This window comes from Chlorocebus sabaeus, chromosome 14 (assembly GCF_047675955.1).
Source record: "Chlorocebus sabaeus isolate Y175 chromosome 14, mChlSab1.0.hap1, whole genome shotgun sequence".
NCBI lineage: Eukaryota > Metazoa > Chordata > Mammalia > Primates > Cercopithecidae > Chlorocebus > Chlorocebus sabaeus.
Window position 1 is genome coordinate 97,255,983 of NC_132917.1, and position 22,941 is coordinate 97,278,923.

The window sequence follows — 22,941 nt, forward strand, 5'->3', positions numbered from 1 at the left end:
ACTCTTATCTTTGTAAAATTGAGGCAGCATAATACTGCTAGATGCCCCAGTGAGTTGCTTACACTGCCAGTTCTGTATTCCTCTACCTGCTTTCAAAGCCGTTGTTAGTCTACCTGCCTAACTTTTTTGCCTTCTCTGTTCTTCAGCTTGAACTCTTAACATCAGATAAGCAAGTCCCTCACTGTCCTCCACTAACCGTGTGTTCTTCGTGAACATTTGGGGCTTTAATTTTTACACTCCCCTTAGCTGGAAGTCCGTTTGCCTTACCTCTTCTACCTATTTAAAATCCCAGGCACTTCCCTGAGTATATCTCGTTGAGAGCACTGTATTGTATTAATTTATTTCCTGTAGAGACATGATTGGAATGGATATTGAAGACCGCTTAAGCTTGCAAGGATTGAAACATTTTTAGCAGTGAAGCTTTTCCCCTCAAATTCTTACTAGGAAGCCCAGGAACTTGGGGCAGGTATCTTGAGAGGTTGGGGACTAATCTGAAACATGGAGTTTCAGCCTTCCTCTCGCAACACACTGCTGTTTTTCTCTTTCGTTCCTTTCTCTCTTTTTTCTTTCTTCTTGGTTCTGTTTTACTCTTTCCAGTTTGCTGGGTCTAAGGTGGTGGTAAGCAATGAGAGGCGATTAGTTGCTTTCCAGTTAATAAGCTTTGTGCTCATTTGAGTTTGTAGACCTGGACCATGTTGAATGCTAGCTTCTAGAATTTGTGTCTCATCTTGAGACAGTAGAAGCAACAGATTTTTGTGAAAAGGAGATGGTTTTCAGCAATTAGTCTGTTAGCAGTGGTTGGGACATATTGGAGTAGGAAAGGATTGGTGGCAAGGAGATTAGCTAAAGATGGTCATTCTCGAGGCATGAAACGATAAGGCTCTGGTCAGATGGGTACGGTAAGTCTTTGGAAGACCATCTTTCTCTGATCCAAGCCCTGTCCCTCTAAGTCCTTTAAAAAAAATCTGCTATTTCTCCACATCACCTCTTGTTAGTCTCATTCTGTTATTTTTCGTTATTTCCTATCCTGCTGCATAGGGGAACGTTGAGTACCTGTACACACTCTCCTTTACGCAGCTGTACTTCTTTGTCCAGTCATCTTTTTTTTCTTGTGTTCTCCCAAGATTGCAAGACTATTTTTGAGAGCTTTGAAGTTCATGTGTTCCCTGTAAATATTCTTAACAAACATGTCTCATTAATTTCCTACCCCAGCAGTTATTTTTCTCCCAGGGTAGGAAATGATACACGTGTGTATTTTTGCTCATTTCAGACTGGGAAACAATACCAGAAAGCAAGGAGCTCACTCCAGAGAAGGGTATTTCTGAAGAAGAATCGGCCCCTGGGGTGTTAATTGTAAGATTTTCAAAGGAAGGTTCTAGTGAACGTGAGGATTCTTTAGAGAGTCAGCAGGAAAACCATGAGAAACATTTAATCCAAGAGGCCGTCACTCAGAAATCTTCTAGGGAGAGAAGTTACCAATTTGATGAATTTAGAAGAAGTTGCACTCGGAGGTCCTTACTCGTTCAGCAGCAGGGAGAGAGACTACATCATTGTGAGTCATTTAAAAATAACTTAAAACAAAATTCAGAAATAATTCGGCACGAGAGAATTTGTGCAGGAAAGAAACCTTGGAAATGCAGTGAGTGTGAGAAAGCCTTCAGTTACTACTCAGCTTTTGTCTTACATCAGAGAATTCACACCGGAGAAAAACCCTATGAATGTAAGGAGTGTGGGAAAGCCTTTAGCCAGAGCATACACCTTACTCTGCACCAGAGAATTCATACTGGAGAGAAGCCCTACGAATGCCATGAGTGTGGGAAAGCCTTCAGTCACCGCTCAGCCCTTATTCGGCATCACATCATTCATACTGGAGAAAAACCCTATGAATGCAATGAATGCGGGAAGGCCTTTAACCAGAGTTCATACCTCACTCAACATCAGCGAATTCATACTGGAGAGAAACCTTATGAGTGTAACGAATGTGGGAAGGCCTTCAGCCAAAGCACATTCCTTACCCAGCATCAGGTCATTCACACTGGAGAGAAACCCTATAAGTGTAACGAATGTGGCAAAGCCTTTAGTGATCGGTCAGGTCTTATTCAGCACCAGAGGACTCATACTGGGGAGCGGCCTTACGAGTGTAACGAATGTGGGAAAGCCTTTGGCTACTGCTCAGCCCTGACTCAGCACCAGAGAACTCACACTGGGGAGAAACCCTATAAATGCAATGATTGTGCCAAAGCCTTCAGTGACCGCTCAGCCCTTATTCGTCATCAGAGAACACACACTGGAGAGAAACCTTACAAATGTAAAGATTGTGGAAAAGCATTCAGCCAGAGCTCGTCTCTTACAAAGCATCAGAAAACTCACACTGGAGAAAAGCCGTACAAGTGTAAGGAATGTGGAAAAGCCTTCAGCCAGAGCTCATCCCTCTCTCAACATCAGAAAACTCATGCTGGAGTGAAAACCAAGAAATATGTCCAAGCTTTTAGTGAGCACTTAACCTTTGGCCAACACAAGAGAATTCATACTGGATAAAGACCATGTACATGTGGTACATTCAGAGCATACTTACTGAGCATTTACCGTGCTTGCCATGGGGGTCTACAAAGAGATTTAAGATGGTGTTGCAAAAAAGTTATTGAGAAGTCACTGCTGATATGGGTTGTAGCATGATTAGACTGTGAAAGTATAGTTTTACATTTTTAAAAGTGTTCTGGCAGAGGACGCTGAATTTCCGTCAGGAAAGAGGGAAATTATTTGTAACACCCTAACGTGTATGTAAATTACCATATCCTTGGGAGAGAAATGGGGTATGCTGTGGTGGAAAGGGGACATCTTGACTGTGCTAGATATTTTCATAATACTAAGAATATAAGTTTTAAAGGAGATAAGTTATACTTTTAGGGAAGTTGCGTGGGTAGAAATAAGAGATTGAGAATTCACAATGAGTTTGTCCAGAGTCAGGAGTGGTGGTGGAAGGGAAGTTGTCCTGCATTCTTAAGTTTAAAGAGCCAAAGGAAGTAGAGGGAAAGGATAGAAAAAAAGAGCTCGGGGAATGAACCCAAAAAATATTGATTATGTTAACTACTCAACTGAATATTCACAACCGTGAAAAATATTAGACTTAATAGTTGTCCAGTTGAAAAGTTTCTGTGAGGGTAGCTTTACCATGCAGCTAAGGACTGTTGGCTGACTGTTTCTGTGAGGGTAGCTTTAGGCTGCAGCTAAGGACTGTTGGCTGACTGTTTCTGTGAGGGTAGCTTTACCGTGCAGCTAAGGACTGTTGGCTGCAGGGTAATGCAGGGTGTTTGCTTCTGCACTTTTTGTCTTTTAGACCTTGCTTACTGAGACATCGCCTACTAAATCATGTTAATTTCCAAGGGTCAGGAGCCACAGCTTAGAAAATTGAGTACAGAAGAGACTTTTGATGTATTCAAACTGTTTTAAGGTATCTGAGTTACCTGAGAATGTGCTTATTTATAAAGATTTACCTCAGTTGTATCTAGTTTGTCCCTTAGATTTTTTATAGCTTATAGTAAAGTTTAGTTGTAGATTTGCACTGACACTGCATATTAGATTATGAAAAGCTTGAAAAGACTTTGAAATACCGTTTACCATTTTACTCTTGGGTAGAGGCAGGTGGCGTCTTTTTATATATTTTTTTTTCATTGAAACTTTGAAGATTATTGGACACATTATTTTGAGTGCAGAGTTTTTAATTTTAGGAAGCTGTACTATGATGTATCTTGGTGTGAATTTCTTTTAGTTTACCCTATTGGGTTTGCTTAGCTTCTTCAATGTGTAGGTTTATGTCTTTTGCCAAATTTGGTAGATTTTCAGCCCTCATCTCTTTAAATACATTTCAGCCCCCACCTTCTACTCCTTTTCTCCTGGGACTCTAATGAAAGAAATAGGAGCTCTTTGGTTGTCGTCTCACAAGTTCCTGAGGCTCTGTTCATTTTTTCTTGACGATTTTTGTCTGAATCTGCTCAATCTGCCATAACAAGACAGCATAGACTGACCGGGTGACTCAAAAAAATATGTAATTCTAACAGTTCTGAAGGCTGGGAAGTCCAAGATCAAGGTGCCTGCTGACTCTGCCTCTAATGAGGGCTTTCTTCCTGGCTTACAGATGGCTGCCTTCTCACTGTGTCTTCTCATGTCCGTAGTGCATGCAGGTGGGCCAGCTGGGAGAGGGAGAGAGAAATAGCTCCCTTTTCTTATCAGTCCACCAGTTCTAGCAGATTAGGACTCTGCCCTTCTTACCTCATTTAACCCTAATTACCCCCCTGAAAACGCTGTCTCCAAATAAATTCACATTGGGGATTAGGACTTCAACATAATTTTGGGGAAGAGGGGATACATTTAGTCCATAACGTTCCACCCCAGCCCCTCACCGAATTTATGTCCTTGCATGCAGAATACATTTATTCCACTCCAACAGCCCCAAAAGCCCTAACTCATTCTAGCATTAGCTCTAAAGTCCAGACCTTCAAGTAAATATCACCTAAATCAGATACGGGTAAGACTCAAGGTGCAATTCATCCTGAGGCACAATGACTTTCCAGCTGTGAACCTGTGAAACCAAACAAGTTATGTGCTTGCAAAATACATTTGTGGTCTGGACATAATGTAGGCATTCCCATTCCACAGAGGGAGAAATAGGAAAGTAGGAGGAGGGATGTGTCCTGAGCAAGTCCAAAACTTAGCAAGGCAAATTCCGTTAGGTCTTGTGTTTCGTCAGATCTTGTGAGAGTAATCCTCTTTTGTGCCTCCCGGACCCACTGGGGTAGAGGTCCTGTCTCTGGTACTGCCAGGTAGCCCCTTGCCTAAGCCTCTAGGGTAATTCTGCCCCTAAGGCTTCAGTTGGAGGCTTTCTGTTCTGTTGAAACCAGGGTGATGGTTCCACCCTTTGAAACAGGAGGCATCCCCAGTGGTCTCTGAATTGTTTTCAGGGTCATTCTCTTTTCTTGAAGGATAACACATACTCATAGACAAATGGCTCTCTGGTTCTGTAGGATCTAAGAAGTCCTAAAGCCTGCCTTCATTTTATTTTGTTGTTTTTCTGTCCCCTTTAGTGCCAGGTGGCTGTGTTTCTGCTGTTATAATCCCATTATATTCCTGGCTTCTCCTGGGGCTGCTAAACCCATTTGATCTATTTATCAAATGGTTGAAATAGTTTTTAAGCCACACGCTTAGTGTTTTCTTCATAGCACATTTTCTCATATTTTTGTGATACGAATGGAATTTTCACGTTTCTTTAATTGTGCTTCCTTGTTTCTTAACAGTTCCTTCTTCACTTCATCTCTCTCCTCCCACATTTTACTACAAGCACTAAGGGGACCCAAGCCGCACCTTCAGTACTTTGCTTAGAAATCTGCTAAATAAACAGTTTCATCACTCTCAAGTTCTGCCTTTCAGAAAACACTAGAACAGTTCAGAGAAGTTCTTTGCCACTTTATAACAAGAGCCACCTTTTTTTTTTTTTTCCCAGTTCTAATAATATGTACCTCATTGCCATCTGAGGCCTTGCCAGAGTGGCCTTTAATATCCGCATCTCTAGCATGTACCTCAGAACTCTTGGTCTCTACCCATCACCCTGTCCAAAGCTGCCTCCACATTTTGAGGCGTCTGTTACAGCAGCATCCGCCTCTGGGTACCGGAATCTCAATCTGCTTGGTCGGCCATAACAAACATCCATAGACTGGGTGGCTCAAAGCACAGAAATTTATTTCTCAAAGTTCTGGAGGCTGTAAGTCTAAAATCAGGGTCCAACTGCGTTCAGTTCCTGGCTTGTAGATGGTTGCACTCTCACTGTGTTCTCACATGACCTGTTCTCAGTGCATAGGTGTGGAGAGAAGTTGGATTGGGACCCCACCTTTAAGGTCTCTTTTAACCTTAATGACTTCCTCAGAACCTATCTCCAAATATAGTCACATTGAGGGTTAGGGTGTCCACATAATGAATTGGGGTGGGGGGACATAGTTCATCACAGTTTTCTCTCTTCATATTGAGTATTTTCTGTTGTTCTGTCTTCCAGTTCACTAGATCTTCCCTCTGTCCTTTTGATTCTGCTGTTGAGACCATCCTTGAATTTTATTTCAGTTATTGTATTTTTTAGTTGCACATGATTCTTTGTTTCCTTGCTGAGAGCCTTTCTTTGCTTATTTTGTTTGCATTAAGCATGTTTGTAATTACTCTTTGAGGCATTTTTGCGATGGCTGCTCTCAAATCCTTGCAGGTTATCCTAACATCTGTGTCATCTCAGTATTGACATCTTTGGGTTATCTTCTCATTTAAGTTGAGATTTTCTTGGTTCTTGGTGTGAGGAGTGATTTTCAGTTGAAGTCTGGACATTTGGAGTATTTTGGTGTGAGACTCGGTATCCTGTTGAAGTCTTCTGCATTGACAGGCCTCCTCGGATACCGCTGTGGTGGAGAACGTGTTGCGGGGGTGCTGCCTCCTTACTTTAAGTTGGTGTTGGAAGTCCAGGTTCACCATTGGCCTCTAATGACTCCTGGGCAGGGGTCCTCACTACTGCTGGGCAAGGGTGGGATTTACAGCTCCCCACTAGGCCTCCGCTGACACCACACTGGCCAGGGAAGATCAGGAACGCCTTGTTACTGCTATTTACGTGGCCTCGATTGACAGCATGGTGTGGGGTTGAGGGTGACATCATTACTGTTGGGAATTGGTGTAAGTCTTGACCCCCCACTTGGCTTCCACTGAGACCACACCAGTAAGAAAGAAGAGAGATGGCTCTGAGTAGGGGGGACACTGCCAGGGTGATGTGTGGGGAGGTGTGGGTTTTAGAAATCTATCTGCCCACTTGGTCTTCTCTGATACCACCCCAGGCTAAAGGTGGAGGACTGAGAGCCTTGTTACAGCCTGGTGAGGGTGGAAGTATAGGCCTTTGTTGGTGGGGATAGGACCATAGCTTACTTCTGTGGTCTTTTAAGTAGGATTGTGGTTTCCTAAACATTTTCTGTCTTGCTAGGCTACTCCCTTTCCAGTCCTTTGGCTAGAAAAAGCAGATTTTTCTTGGGGCTTTTTTTTTTTGGGGGGGGGGTCTGTGCCTGTGCCTGTTGGCATTTCTGGGTTGTCAGCTTCTCTAGAACCCAATCTGGGATAGATGAGGCAATAAGAAAACCCAAGAACGTCACTGCTGTGTTCTTCCTCAGGTTCTGAGGTCCCTAGCCAGTCCATTCTCTCTCCACCTTCTAGAACTTTCTTATGTTTGCTTTGTATATAATATCCCAGATTTTTAGTCGTACTTAGTGAGAGCAGTAGGAGAAAGTAGTGCTCCACCTTTCCCGTGACATCCTTGTGCTTGACACTGAAATCACACATCAAGTTGTGGTATATATAGGGTTTGTGGTGTATACAGGTCATTTGTAACCAGTTAGGAATAGGTACTAAAAGAAATGCTCGCTGGATTCCTGAAGATAAGCTGCCAATTTGGTAGATAGAAACTATCAGCCTGCTTCATCTAGCTTTGAAGAAACAATAGTTTATAAATTGAGGAAACACCAGTATTTAATTGTAGGTTATAAACTTGAGAAGGATAGATATGACTAAGAATATAAACTAAAGGGTTAAATTTTTTGTATTTGTATTTTTGTTTGAAAAGCATATAAGAAGCACTGGAGAACTGGACTCAGAATTTCAGATTTTTTTCCAGTTGTATGTTATCTACATGTGGCTATCTGTTCACTTTAATTTGCCATATGACATATGAGATCATAGAGAATCAACAGAATAAAGAATGAAAATAACTGAGATTTGGGACAAGTCACCTTCATCCTTTGATATCTATCTCCTCATAGATAAATGTTTTAAAATTTAATGCCTACTTGAGAATGATTAGAGTTAGGTAGAAAAGGGATGCAAATGTGGTTTGTAAGCTATCAGGTGCTACATAACTATTAGGTATTAATGATACAGTCATTTAGAAGACATATCCATCATGTATGCTTCACAGTGGTGACCCAATAAAAACAACTGTGAATATAATGGAATGAGACTTTTTATCTTTTTAAATAAGTTTTCTGGGATCCTGTTAAAATATGCATCTTTTGAGATAACCATGTGGTTCCTTTTCATCTATTAATGTGGTAAAGTACATTGATTTTCTGATGTTAAAGAATCCTTGCATTCCTGGGATGCAATTTCATGATTTTTTTTCTCTCTCTCTGGGGGAGTTTGTGTCCCTTGAATTTTAGTTGCATTCATCTGTTAAACTGGGGTTATTGTGTTTGTAGTGTGTGGTTTGGTTGGTTTTAGGGGCTATTTAGATTTACTATTTCTTCTAGAAAGTTGTAGGTTTTTCTAAAAATGTATCCTGTTTGGTCTTCGAGTTGTTTAAAATGGTTTTATTTTCAAGTACTTGTTCTATCTGAACTTATGTCCCTTTTTTCTTTCCTGATGTTGCTTATTTGTATCCTCTATTGGTAATGTTTCTAGAGATGTGTCAATTTTACTAGTCTTTTAAAATAACTGACTTTTTGAACTTTTGCAAAAATCAACTTTTATCAAAGTGCACAATAAAATTCACTCACTTAAAGGTGTTTGCTATGTTTGACGAAGATATTACCCTTGTAACTACCACCATAATTGTGTGTGTGGTTATAATAGTTCCTCCTTCTCCTTCTCCCTCTCTCTCTCCTCCTTCCCATCTTCCTCCTTCTCCTTTCACCCCTTTCTCTTTCTTTCTCCCTTCTTCCTTTCTTCCTTCCACAGTTCTGTCTTAAAACGACCTGTGTAGACTTGTGTAACCATCACCATAAAGGGTACAGAACAATTCCACTGCACCAACAAATTCCCGTTGTGCTGCTTTTTTTTAAGAGTGGCTCCCCACCCTGCATTGAGTATAAAGGCTTTGATTTTCATCAGTGTTGTGTCTTTTATTAATTTTGATTGCTGAGTAGTTTTCCATGTTAGGTACCACAGTATTCTTAGCCATTAACCCACTGAAGCACATTTTGGTTGTTTATAATTTTTAGTGATTATGAATAACACTATTACAAACATTAGGTTTTTGTATGAACATAAATTTTGATATCTGTAGGGTAAATATTGGAGTAAAATGGTTAGGTCATATCGTGAGTATATGTTTACCTTTGTAACACAGGGCCAACCTTTTCCAGAATGATTGGTTGAATTTGTTTTCCCACCAGCAATGTATGAAGATGTGGTTGCTCCATAATTTGCCAACACCTGGTATTCTCATTGTTTTTATTTTATCCATTCTAGTAGATGTGTAGTGGTATCTCATTGTAGCTTCAGTTTGCATTTCCTTAATAACTAATGATGTTGAGCATCTTTTCATGTGCTTTTGTCCATCTGTGTATCTTTGATGAAGTGTTCAAATCTTTTGCCATTTTAAAAGAATTCTATTGTTTGTTTTCCTAGTTTATTTTTGTAGTTTGTGGTTTGTCTTTTTATTCTCTTTTATTCAATTTTTATTTCAGTGTCTTTTATAAAGCAAAGGTTTTAAATTTTAATGAAGTCCAGTTTTTCCTTTTATGGACCATACCTTGGTGTCATATTTGAGAACCCATCCCGAACTAATGTTTAGGAAATTTTTCTTCTACTAGCTTATTGGTAATGTTTTTCATATTGTGAAAATTTTCACATTTTTATATAATGTGTTAAAGGCCTAGGCTCATTGTTTTTACATGTGGTTATCCAGTTGTTTCAGCATCATTTGTGGAAAAGATTGTTTCTCCATTGAATTGCCTTTGCCCTTTTGTCAACAATTGATTGCTCGTGTTTAAGTGGCTCTGTTTCTCAGTTTTCTATTCTATTCCATTGATCTACGTGTCCATCCCTTTGCCAAAACCACACGTTATCTTGGTTACTGTAGCTTTGTAGTAAATCTCAAAATCAGGTAATGTAAGCCCTTCAAATTTATTCTTTTACTAATTTATATGCTTCCACTGTCATATATTTGTCTATATGTTATGTCAAGTTTTACTTTATGTATTTTGACACTTGGTTGTTATCTGAATACAAGTTAAGAATTGTCAAATCTCTGGTGATTTGAATGTTTTCTCATTATGTAGCAACTTTCTTTAAACATAAGAATATTTCATAACAGATAATAGTGGGGTTTTTTGGAGGGGAGGAGGTTTGAAACAAGGTCTCACTCTCACCCAGGCTGGAGTACAGTGGTGGTGATTTTGGCTCGTTGCAGCCTCAACCTCCTGGACTCAAGCAATCCTTCCACCTCAGCCTCGAGTAGCTGGATTACAGGCATGCACCACCACACCCAGCTAAATTATTTTGCATCTTTTGTAGAAATGGGGTTTCACCATGTTGGCCAGGCTGGTCTTGAACTCATGAGTTCAAGCAATCTGCCCACCTTGGCCTCCCAAAGTGCTGGAAATACAAGCATGAGCCACTCTGCCCCACCACAGATTTATTGAGATATAATTTACATTCCATAAAATTTACCCATTTAAAATGTACAGTTCAGTGTTTGTGTATTCACAGAGTTGTACAACCATCACCACAATAAATTTTAGAACATCACCTCTAGAATAAAACTTTTAGCTATAACCTCTGCTATGGTCTGTATGTTTGTGTACCCTCAAAATTCGTAAGTTGCAATCCTAACCCCTAAACTGATGGTATTAGGAGATGGGGCCTTTGGGAAGTGAGTAGGTCAAGAGGGCGTAGCCCTGATAAATGAGCTCAGTGCTCTTATGAAAGTGGCCACAAACAGGTCACTCACCCCTTCTCCCTTGTGAGGACACAATGAAAAGACAGTCATCTGTGAGCTAGAAAGTGGGTTCTCACTCAAATTTCATTATGCTGGTGCCTTGATCTTGGACTTCCCAGCCTCCAGAACTGTAAGAAATCATTTGTTGTTGTTTATCAGCTACTCACTGTGTGGTACATTTGTTATGGCAGCTGGAACAGACTAAGGTAACTCCCAACTCCTCTGTTCTCCCCAGCACTAGGCAACCATGAATACACTTTCTATGTGTGTAGATTTGCCTGTTCTAGACATTTCAAATAAGTGGAATCATACAGTCATTATACAGTATATGATCTGGTGTGGTTTGAATGTGGATTAGGCCGTTTTCACACTGCTATCAATAACCTGAAACTAAGTTATAAGGAAAAGAGGCTTAATTGGCTCACAGTTCCACAGGCTGTACAGGAGGCATGGCTGGAGAGGCCTTAGGAAGCTTATAATCATGGTGCAAGGCAAAGGGGAAACAGGCTCATCTTACATGGCCAGAGAAGGAGACGGGGGAAGGTGCCACACACTTTTAAACAACCAGATCTCATGAGAACTCATCACAAGAAGAGCACTAAAGGGGGAAATCTGCCCCCATGATCTAATCACCTCCAATCAAGTCCCACCTCCAACATTGAGGATTACAATTTGACATGAGATTTGGGCAGGGTCACAGACCCAAACTATATCAGAATATGTCCCCTAAAGTTCATGTGTTGACCACTTGATCTCCAGTGAGGTAGTTCTGGGAGATGGGGCCTAATGGGAGGTCAGTAGATTATGGGGGCACCACCCTCACGAATGGATTAATGCTATTGTGAGAGTGGGTCTGTTGTCGCAGAAGTGGGTTCCTTACAAAAGAACAAGTTTGGCTCCCTCTTGCTCCTCTATTGCCCTCTCTTTCCCCTTTGGCTAGGGAATGGTACAGCAAGAAGGCCCTCAACAGACACCAGCTCCTTGATTTTGGACTTCCCAAACTCTAGAACTATGAGGAAATAAATTTCTATTCATTATAAATTACCCAGTATAGCATTCTGTCATAGCAGCACAAAAGGGGCTAAGACATGGTCTTTGTGATTGGCTTCTTTCACTTACCATAATGTTTTCATAAGGTTTATGTTATGGAATATATTAGTGCTTCATTTATTTTATAAACATTCTTTCCTTTTAAAAAAAAACTCAAATGTGATAGTACTTTTTTATTGTGGTACAAAACACATAACATAAAATTTACCCTCTCAGCCATTGTCTTAGTTTGTTTTGTGCTGCCATAACAGAATACCACAGATGGTCATTTATAAGGGTGGAAAATTTATTGCCTCACAGTTCTGGAGGCAGAGAAGTTCGAGATCAAGGGGCCAGCATCAGATGAGGCCCTCCTTGCAGCATCATCCCATGAAGGAATGTGGAAGAGGAGATTGAACTCACACTTTTGTAATGGCACCAATTGCACCCACAAGGGTGAAGCCCTCATGGCTTAATCACCTCTTAAAAGGTCCTGCCTCTTTAAACTCAACACCGGCAATTAAATTTCAACATGAGTTTTGGAGGGGGTAAACATTCAAACCATAGCATTCCACCCCTGGCTCCCCAAAACTTTTGCCCTTTTCACATACAAAATACATTCATTCCATCCCAATATCCCCAAAAGTCTTCACTGATTTCAGAATCAACTCCAAATTCCAAAGCCCAAGAGTCTCATCTGAAATCAGATATGGGTGAGACTCAAATCACTATTCATCCTAAGGCAAATTTCCAGCTCTGAGCCTGTGAAATTAAACAAGTTATGTGCTTCTGAAATACAGTGGTGAGCCAGTCATAGGATAGACATTTGCATTCCAAAAAGGAGAGACAGAGAAAAAGAGAGGAGATCCTAAGCAAGTCTACTCTGTGGCTTTCCTGGGCTCAGTCCACACAGAAGCTCTCGTGGGTTGAAATCTTGTGCCTGCAGCTCTCCCAGACTGGTGTTGCACACTGGTAGCGCTACAGTTCTGGGGTCTTGGGAACGGCCCTGCCGCCACAGCTCCTCTAGGCCTAGTGGGGGACTCTATGCAGTGGTTCTGACCCCACAGTTCCACTGGGCATTGTCCTAGTGGGGTCTCTACAGTGGCTCCACCCCTGTAACAAGTCTCTGCCCCAGGCTGTTCATGACATCCTTTGAAATCTAGGGCTACATTTAAGATCAGGTCATCTGCACATAATTTTATTTTTTCCTTTCCAATTTATTGCTTAATTACTCTTACTAGGACCTCTAGTACTATGTTGAATAGAAGATGTGAGAGTGGGCTTGTTCCTATCTTGGAGGAAAAGCTTTCAGTTTCTCACCATTGAGCGTGATATTAGCTATGGATTTTTTATATATTGCCTTTGTTATGTTGAGGTAATTTCCTTCTGTTTTTAGTTTGTTGAGTGGTTTTTTAAAATCATGAAAGGGTGTTAAATATTGTCAAATGCTTTTTCTGCATTAGTTGAGATAATTGTGTGTTTTTTTGTTTTTCATTCTGTTAATATGGTTTATTGCATTGGTTCATTTTCATATATAAACCATCCTTGCATTTCATGGATAAATCCCACTTGGTCATGGTCTATAATTATTTATTTATTTATTTTTATATAACTTTCATTTTTTAAAATTATACTTTAAGTTCTAGGGTACATGTGCACAACGTGCAAGTTTGTTACATAGTATACATGTGCCATGTTGGTGTGCTGCACCCATTAACTCGTCATTTACATTAGGTATATCTCCTAATGCTATCCCTCCCCCATCTCCCCACCCCACGACAGGCCCCCGGTGTGTGATGTTCCCCTTCCTGTGTCCAAGTGTTCTCATTGTTCAATTCCCACCTATGAGTGAGAACATGCGGTGTTTGGTTTTCTGTTCTTGCAATAGTTTGCTCAGGATGATGATTTACAGCTTCATCCATGTCCCTACAAAGGACATGAACTCATCCTTTTTTATGGCTGCACAGTATTTCATGGTGTATATGTGCCACATTTTCTTAATCCAGTCTGTCATTGATGGACATTTGGGTTGGTTCCAAGTCTTTGCTATTGTGAATAGTGCCACAATAAACATATGTGTGCATGTGTCTTTAGAGCAGCATGATTTATAATCCTTTGGGTGTCGCGATGGCTGGGTCAAATGGTATTTCTAGTTCTAGATCCTTGAGGAATCACCACACTGTCTTCCACAATGGTTGAACTATAATTTTTTATTATGCTGTTGAGTTTAGTTTGCTAGTATTTTTTAAAAGGGATTTTGCATCAATTCCTCAATAAATCCTGATCCATGAATACATCAGGGATATTGAGCTGTAGTGTTGTGGTGGAAGGTGAAGAGGAAGGAGGCATGTGTTACATGGCCAGAAAAGGAGGAAGAGAGTGAAGGGGAAGGTGCTACACACTTTTAAACAACCAGATCTTGTGAGAACTCACTCACTATCATGAGAACAGCAGGGGGAATCCCACCCCCATGATCCAGTCACCTCCCACTGGCCCCTCCTCCAATGCTGGGGATTACAGTTGACATGAGATTTGGGCAGGGACACAAATCCAAACCATATCATTCTATTTCCATTATTTGGAATGGTTATTTTTAATATCTTAATTTAAGAGACAGGGTCTTGCTCTGATGCTCAGGCTGGAGTGCAGTGGCACCATCATAGATCACTGCAGCCTCAAACTCCTGGGCTCAAGTGATCCTCCTGCCTCAGCCTCCCAAATAGCTAGAACTGCAGGTGCACACCATCATACCCAGCCTATTTTTAAAATTTTTGTGAGATGGCAGGGGCTCACCTTGTTGCCCAGGCTGGTGTTGAACTCCTGGCCTCAAGTGATCCACCCACCTTGGCTTCCCAAAGTGCTGAGATTACAGGTGTGAGCCACCACACCTAGTCTATTTATATAAATATATATGTCTGTGTGTATATATATATATAGAGAGAGAGAGAGAGAGAGAGACAGAGACAGAGACAGAGACAGAGTCTCACTCTGTCACCCAGGCTGGAGAGCAGTGGCGCGATCTTGTCTCACTGTAACCTCCGTTTCTCGGGTTCAAACAATTCTTGTGCCTCAGCTATTATTAATACTTTAACAAGCTAAATTAGCTTAAAGCGTATTTAAGACTCTAAAGTTAATCAGTTTCTTTATTGTTCCTACAGTGAAATAAAGGACCTTAGAATGATTTAGCATCAGTCATTTCGGTATGGGTTAGCTCTTGCTGCAAGCAAATATTCTAAAATGTAAAGGTATGAAATGATAGCCATACATAACTCCTCATGAATCTAACGGTCAGCTTGATATTGCTCCCTCTCCATTCAGGCTGGGCTCAGTTATGTGTCTGCAGCAAGGTGATGGATCAGCTGTGGCTGGCTGCCCTGTGATGGCCTTGGCTCTGTTTTCCTAGCAGCCTAGCTAACTCAGGCATGCCCTTCTGGTGGCAGGAGTTCCAGAGAGCAGAAGCATGCCAGCCTTTTTGAGGCTTCCACTCCGAACTGGTGCACTGAAACTTTGATCACATTCCATAAGCCAGAGTTACAAGCCAGCCTAGGTGGGGAGAAAATCAACTCCAGCTCCTGATTTAAGGGGCTAGAAGATCACATTGCAATGAGTGTGGACCCAGACAGGGATGAAGAATTGGGTCAGTCTTTGCAATCAGTGTGGCAGAATCACCGTCCCTCCGAAGTATTGGTTTTATTTTACTGACATTGTCATTGTTTTATACAATCAATATTTGTTTAGACTTGCCCATGTGTGTATCACTAGGCCTTCTTGCATTCCAGAAGGCCTTCGTATTAAGGTAGTAAAATGTAAACTCACAGGGCCTCCTGGAATAACTTTTTTTCTGAAGGCATCTTTTTTGAAGTTAGTCTGGTGAGGATCCATAGCTGATAAATTGTCAGTTTCTGTTGAATGATGACATTTCCGTTTCCGTTTGACATTTTTGCCTCAGTTCCTGAAATGTATTTTCACTGGATGTGAGGTTCTAGGCTGCTGTTATTTTTCTCTCATCTCTTTAAAGCTAAACGTACTTTGGTCCGGTTTAGCTTCTCATGGTTTTATAATCCTGAATTGTGAGCTTACATTTTACTGGCCTTAGTATGTAGGGATTCCGGAAGGCCTGTGTTGTGGGGTGTTTCTCCGAAGAAGAATTAAGTAAATTTATTTCTTGAATTGAGATTTCCTGGACTAAACAAGAAACATTACCTCAAATGCCAGACTCTCCTTGGGACAGGTCTGTGGTTATTGACTCACTAAGGGAAGATCACCCCATTCCCAACTCCCATCGCCGAGTGTGGGGTGCTTAGAGAGCCACGTGTCCCTGTGGGCCCCCATTTTAGTGGTTAGATGCATTTTCCACCACCTGTTTCACTAAGTGTCTCAATCCGCTGTGGTGTCCTGGATCCAAGTCACTGCCTGCTCACGCCCGAGTCCTGGTCTCCTGGCTTAAGTGGCTCTTGAGTCCCAAAGTCCCAGGGAGTTAAGAGCAGCATGCAAGGCAGGAAACTTCCGGTTTCTTTTGTCCTTAGAAATGAAGTGTTTTATTAAATGAATTATTTTTCAAGACAATGAAATAATCACTACCACAATTTATTGATATGGCCCTAGAAAGAAGGGACCTGAGGCTCCTCTCTCCTCCCTCCCTTCCTTTCTCCCTCCCTTCCTTTCTCCCACCCTTCTTCCCTCCCACCCTCTTTCTTTTCCTTTCCCTTCCCTTCCCTTCCCTTCCCTTCCCTTCCCTTCTCTTTGTCTACGCATGTTTTCCTTTTGCTGAACTATCTGCAACAGGATTGCTGACATCATGGCATTTTACTACTCATGTCCTGTATCTTATAAGAATATGTATCAGCATGTGTTTTATTTTATTTTTTTATTTTATTTTATTTTATTTTATTTTATTTTATTTTATTTTATTTTATTTTTATTTTATTTTATTTTATTATTTTATTTTATTTTATTTTATGTTATTTTATGTTATTTTATGTTATTTCATGTTATGTTATGTTATGTTATTTTATGTTATTTTATTTTATGTTATTTTATTTTATTTTATGTTATTTTATTTTATTTTTTGAGACAGAGTTTCACTCTGTCTCCCAGGCTGGAGTGCAGTGGTAAAATCATGGCTCACTGCAGCCTCAACCTCCTGGGCTCAGGTGATTCTCCCATCTCAGCCTCCCAAGTAGCTGGGACTGTAGGTGCACGCCACCTTGCCCAGCTAATTTTTTTTTTTTTTTTTTTGGAGAGACAGGGTTTTGCCGTGTTGCCCAGGCTGGTCTCAAACTCCTGGGCTCAAGCCGTCCTGCCAAAGTGCTGGGATTATAGCACGTGTCTTCTATGAGCAAGTATATTCTCCAATATAATCGCAATGCTGTTATTCAACCCAAGCCATCTAACTCTGATGCAAGATTACTGCCTAACACACAGTTAGTTTAAATTTATCCAGTTATCCCCAGATGTCATGTACAGCTGCCTATCCAATTTCCAATCAGTTGGGACACACTGCATTTATTTGTCCCGCCTCTTCAGTTTGCTTCTGTCTAGAATGGTCTTTCAAGCTTGTTTTGTCTTTCATGACATTAATATTTTGAGAAGTCCAGACCAGTTGTTTGGTAGAGTGTTCCACCATCTGCATTTTCTGTCAATTTCCTCATGATTAGATCCAGATTAAGCACTTTTGGCAAGAAATCTACATATATGTGTGATTTTCATTAAATGACATTAGGAGGGCTGGGCTTGGTGACTGTCCTCTGTAGTTTCAGCTATTCAGGAGGCTGAGGCAAGAGGATTGCTTGAGCCTGGGAGTTCCAGGTTACAGTGAGCTAGGATCACACCACTGCCCTCCAGCCTGGGTGACAGAGTGAGACCCTGTTTAAAAAAAATTTTTTTTTTTTTTACGTCACATCAAGAGACTGAAGATGCCAATTTGTCCTATTCCTAACGCTAAATTTGATTACTTTGTTCACATGTTGTCCAAATTCTCTAGTTGTAGTTAATAACTTCTCCCTTTGTATGAATATCTTGGCTCCTAACAACGTTTCACCAGTGTTTTTGCTCTCCATGGATGATACTTGCCTGAATCTATTATTACATTAGTGCCTACAAAATGGTGTTTTTGTAATTCTGTTATTCCTCCCACATTGAGTGCTGGCTTTCTTATGAAAAGAAGAGCTTTCTATCTTCACTTTCCACCTGTTGGTATTTTTTTTTTATTATTATTGTGAAAGGAAAATATCTTGGGGCCCCCCCCGAAATCATTAAGGAAAACTCAAGCTGGAAATCTGCTTACAGCAAACCTGCCTCCTGTTCTGTTCAAAGTTACCCCTCTGCTCACTGAGACAGATTCATATCTGATTTGCCTCTTTTGGAAAGGCTAATCAGAAACTCAAAAGAATGCAACCGTTTGTGTGTCACCTGTCTGTGACCTGGAACCTCCCTCCCCACTTCCAGTCTTCCTGCCTTTTCTTCCAGTTGTCCTGCCTTTCCAGACCAGACCAATGTACTTCTTACATAGATTGATTGACGCCTCATGTCTTCCTAAAACGTGTAAAACCAAGCTGTGCCCCGATCACCTTGGGCATATGTCGTCAGGACTTCCCGAGGCTGTGTCATGGGCATGTCCTCAACCAGGGCAAAATAAACTTTCTAAGTTAACTGAGACCTGTCTCAGATTTTCTGGGTTCACAGGATCACTATGGGTCCATGGATTCCTTTTAAAGAAAGTTTTAATTGAGGGTTAACATTCCTAACATGTATAGATCTTCAGTATATGCTTGGTGAATTTTTATATGTCTATAAACCCAGGTAACAACCACCCAGCTCTTGGTCAAGATACAGACCCTTTTCGTTCTGCTGGAAGGCTCCTCCATGCCCTTCCCTTCCCAGTTAATCCACCCCATGCCACCCCACCTCATCCTCCCAATGCTGCACCTCCCTGTCCCCGTGGGTGATCACGGGTTTGGTTTCTATCTCCTCTACTAGTTTTATCTGTTTGAACATTATTTAAATAAGATCCTATAGTACATACTCCTTTGTATCTGGCTTCCTCACCCCACATTTTGTATGATTCAACCATTCTGTATCAGTTGTTCTTTTTTTTTTTTTTTTTTTTTTTTTTTGAGACAGAGTCTTGCTCTCTCGCCCAGGCTGGAGTGCAGTGGTGCGTTCTCCGCTCACTGCAAGCTCCGCCTTCTGGGTTCATGCCATTCTCCTGACTCAGCCTCCCAAGTAGCTGGGACTACAGATGCCCGCCACCACGCCTGGCTAATTTTTTTTTTTTTTTTTTTTTTTTTTTGTATTTTTAGTAGAGACGGGGTTTCACCGTGTTAGCTAGGATGGTCTGGATCTCCTGACCTCGTGATCTGCCCACCTCAGCCTCCCAAAGTGCTGGGATTACAGGCATGAGCCACCACGCCCGGCCCAGTTGTTCTTTTTCACTGATGATGTGGTATTCCACTGTGGGAATATACCACAGTTTGTTTATTCATTCTACTGTTGATGGATAATTGAATTGTTTCCAGTCTGGGGGCTCTCATGAATATAAGTGCATTTTCCTTGGGTACGTATACCTAGGAGTAGAATTCCTGGGTCATAGAGCAGACAGATGTTTAGCTTTAGAAGATAATGTCAAATGGTTTTGACTTTACCAATTTACAACATCTCTGTCAGCAAGGCATGAGTTCCAGTTTGTCAACACTTTGTACTTTTCGTCTGTTACGTTTTAACCATCTGGCTCATGTGCAGTGGTCTCTTATGCTGGTTTACATTTTCATTTTTCTGTGGTATATATATATACCATGGAATAAAAGGAATGAAATAATGGCATTTACCGCAACCTGGATGGAGTTGGGGACCATTATTCTGAACAAAGTAACTCAGGAATGGAAAACTAAACATTGTATGTTCTCACTTATAAGTGGGAGCTAAGCAATGAGGATACAAAGGCATAAGAATGATATAATGGACTCTGAGGACTCAGGGGGAAAGGGCGGTGAGGAGGTGAGGGATAAAAGATTACACATTGGGTACAGTGTACACTGCTTGTGTGATGGGTGCACCAGAACCTCAGAAATTACCACTAAGGTACTTATCCACGTAACCAAACACCACCTGTTCCCTCCAAAATTTGAAATATAAATAAATGAAATAAATTTTCATGTTTCTGAGTACTACTAATTTTGATCACTTTTTCAAGTGTTTATTGGATATTGGTTATATTCTCTTTAAAAGTGACTGAGTCTTTTATCCATTTAAAAAAATTCGGTGTTTTAAGTTCCTTTGCAGAAGTTCTTCACCCGTATTCTTAATGCGAGTCCTCTGGTAGCTGTCTGCGTCGGGAACACGGTCTCCCAGCACTCAGCGATGGTGGGACGGGAAGTGGCAGACTCCATGCCGACTCCTCCATCACCACCTCTGGGCGCCTCCCTGCTTCCGTCGTGATGGAGGTTTGAGGCTCACTTTGTTCTTTCCTTGCACCAAATCTGGAATCAGCCAAGGATCCTTGGTTCCTTTCAGTGAGGAATGACTGTGTGTTTTGGGGTTGCTCCTATGTTTCCATGAGATGATTTATGATGTTTTAATCCAGCATTTCCATTTCAAAGTTTGGGGAGTTGTAGAGAATGCCCGCTTCACCCAGTGCTGACCCGATAGTGTCTGTGAGTGAAGTGTGGGGAGTTGTAGAGAATGCCTGCTTCACCCAGTGCTGACCCGACAGTGTCTGTGAGTGAAGTGTGGGGAGTTGTAGAGAATGCCCGCTTCACCCAGTGCTGACCCGACAGTGTCTGTGAGTGAAGTGTGGGGAGTTGTAGAGAATGTCCGCTTTGGCCGGGCGCGGTGGCTCAAGCCTGTAATCCCAGCACTTTGGGAGGCCGAGATGGGTGGATCACAAGGTCAGGAGATCGAGACCATCCTGGCTAGCATGGTGAAACCCCGTCTCTACTAAAAAATAGAAAAAAATTAGCCGGGCGCAGTGGCGGGCGCCTGTAGTCCCAGCTACTCGGGAGGCTGAGGCAGGAGAATGGCGTGAACCCGGGAGGCGGAGCTTCCAGTGAGCTGAGATCCGGCCACTGCACTCCAGCCTGGGCGACAGAGCGAGACTCCGTCTCAAAAAAAAAAAAAAAAGAGAATGTCCGCTTCGTCCAGTGCTGACCCGATAGTGTCTGTGAGTGAAGTGTGGGAAGTTGTAGAGAATGCCCGCTTCACCCAGTGCTGACCCAACAGTGTCTGAGTGAAGTGTGGGAAGTTGTAGAGAATGCCCGCTTCGCCCAGTGCTAACCTGATAGTGTCTGTGAGTGAAGTGTGGGGAGTTGTAGAGAATGCCTGCTTCGCCCAGTGCTGACCCGACAGTGTCTGAGTGAAGTGTGGGGAGTTGTAGAGAATGCCCGCTTCACCCAGTGCTGACCCGACAGTGTCTGTGAGTGAAGTGTGGGGAGTTGTAGAGAATGCCTGCTTTGCCCAGTGCTGACCCGACAGTGAGTGAAGTGTGGGGAGTTGTAGAGAATGCCCGCTTCACCAAGTGCTGACCCAACAGTGTCTGAGTGAAGTGTGGGAAGTTGTAGAGAATGCCCGCTTCGCCCAGTGCTGACCCGACAGTGTCTGTGAGTGAAGTGTGGGGAGTTGTAGAGAATGCCCGCTTCGCCCAGTGCTGACCCGACAGTGTCTGAGTGAAGTGTGGGAAGTTGTAGAGAATGCCCGCTTCGCCCAGTGCTGACCCGACAGTGTCTGTGAGTGAAGTGTGGGGAGTTGTAGAGAATGCCCGCTTCACCCAGTGCTGACCCGACAGTGTCTGTGAGTGAAATGGTTCGATACTTTCTTATAAAGATACCCATTGACCCAGCAATCTGACTCCTGAATGTTTGCCCAAGAGAAATGAGCACATATGTTCACAAAAAGACTTCTTCAAGCATGTTTCTAGTAATGCTTTTCACAACTGGAAACAGCCCAAATGTCCATTAGCAGTATAATAGAAAAACAAATTACAGTGTATTCACACAGTGGACTACTCAACAATAAAACAAATGAGCTCATTTCAAAACATCATGTTGAGTGAAAGAAGTCAGAACACTACAGTACATTCTGCATTATTTCATTTACATGAAACTCTAGAAAAGTCAGCCCTCATCTATAGTGACAGAACGTGGAAGAGTCACTGCTACTTAGAGGGTTACTGCCTGGGAAGGGGCAGAACAGATTTTCTAGGGCGATGACACTCCTTATCGCGATTGGGGTGTGCATACGACTGTGTATCTGTTTGTCAAAATTGTACAGTTAAAATTTACATATGCAGTGTCTATAAAATGTTCCTAAAATGCGTATACATATGTGAGAGTGTGTGTATAAATTATGTCTCCAAGTGTAAAACAAAAAGGAAGGACAGAAATATTAACTGCCTAGCCAAAGCTTGAAGTTGGCTGAGTAGATCAAGTTAATTTAACTCCAGGGGAAGGTTTGGCAAAAGGGAAACAGGAGTTCTCTGCACTGTTACGGGACTTCAGGGCTGTCATCCAGGGGCTCAGCACTGGTTTCACTTGTTTTAGGGGTTTACTTGCTTCCAGAACGTCCCTGTAGTGCCCTTCAGCCTCAGCAGGTGGCAGTGTCCTATCAGCTGGGGCCTGAGAACCATCAGCTCTCAGGAGACCCTGGAGCAGCGGGAGAGCAGGTGCCATTGTCGTCATCGTCGTCTTTGGGCAGACTATGACTCATACCCATTCACCAGGCTTAGCTGGACATTTTTTATCTGTTTCCAAAAATTATATCTAGGGCACAAATGTGCCACCTTTGCAGGTATTCAAGAGACTGTGCCTGAGGCCCCATGGAAAGCTGGGTGGAGGAAGAGCTCCCAAATCCAACATGTGAGCATCCCCCTAATGGAAGACGTGTGTGCGGCCTGATTCCCTGTGGAGGGGTCTGGAAACATGGAGATGGTTTCCCTCCACAGAGACGTACTTCTGTGACTTTCGATTTGACTGGAGGCCCCCGGGCTTCACTGATGATTATTCACATGCAGTGAGCATTTACCATGCATCAGGCACTGTTTGAGTTGCTGGACATACGTGATATCATTTCTGGTCTAGGAGGTAGGGACTATGAATATTCCAGTTTTTCAGGAGAAGAAACAGATACCAAGGGGCATTCCAGTGCTTGTGAGAAGGCAGCTGGCCTGACCAGGCAGTCCACTCCAGGCTACGATT

General features: G+C 42.1%; 1 protein-coding gene across 4 annotated transcripts in view; it reads left to right on the top strand.

Moving 5' to 3' along the window:
• ZNF892 (zinc finger protein 892) overlaps positions 1 to 22,941 on the top strand; it is a 58,296-nt gene that overhangs the window by 5,391 nt on the left and 29,964 nt on the right. The window contains exon 5 of one of the 4 annotated variants that reach the window (XM_008007934.3): positions 1,271 to 8,887. The exons of the other annotated variants lie outside the window; for them this stretch is intronic. Within the exon in view, the coding sequence (XP_008006125.1) occupies positions 1,271 to 2,538 (1,268 nt within the window). The 3' untranslated portion in view covers positions 2,539 to 8,887. Of the gene's footprint in view, positions 1 to 1,270; positions 8,888 to 22,941 lie in introns of those variants that run through there. 4 annotated transcript variants of the gene reach the window in all.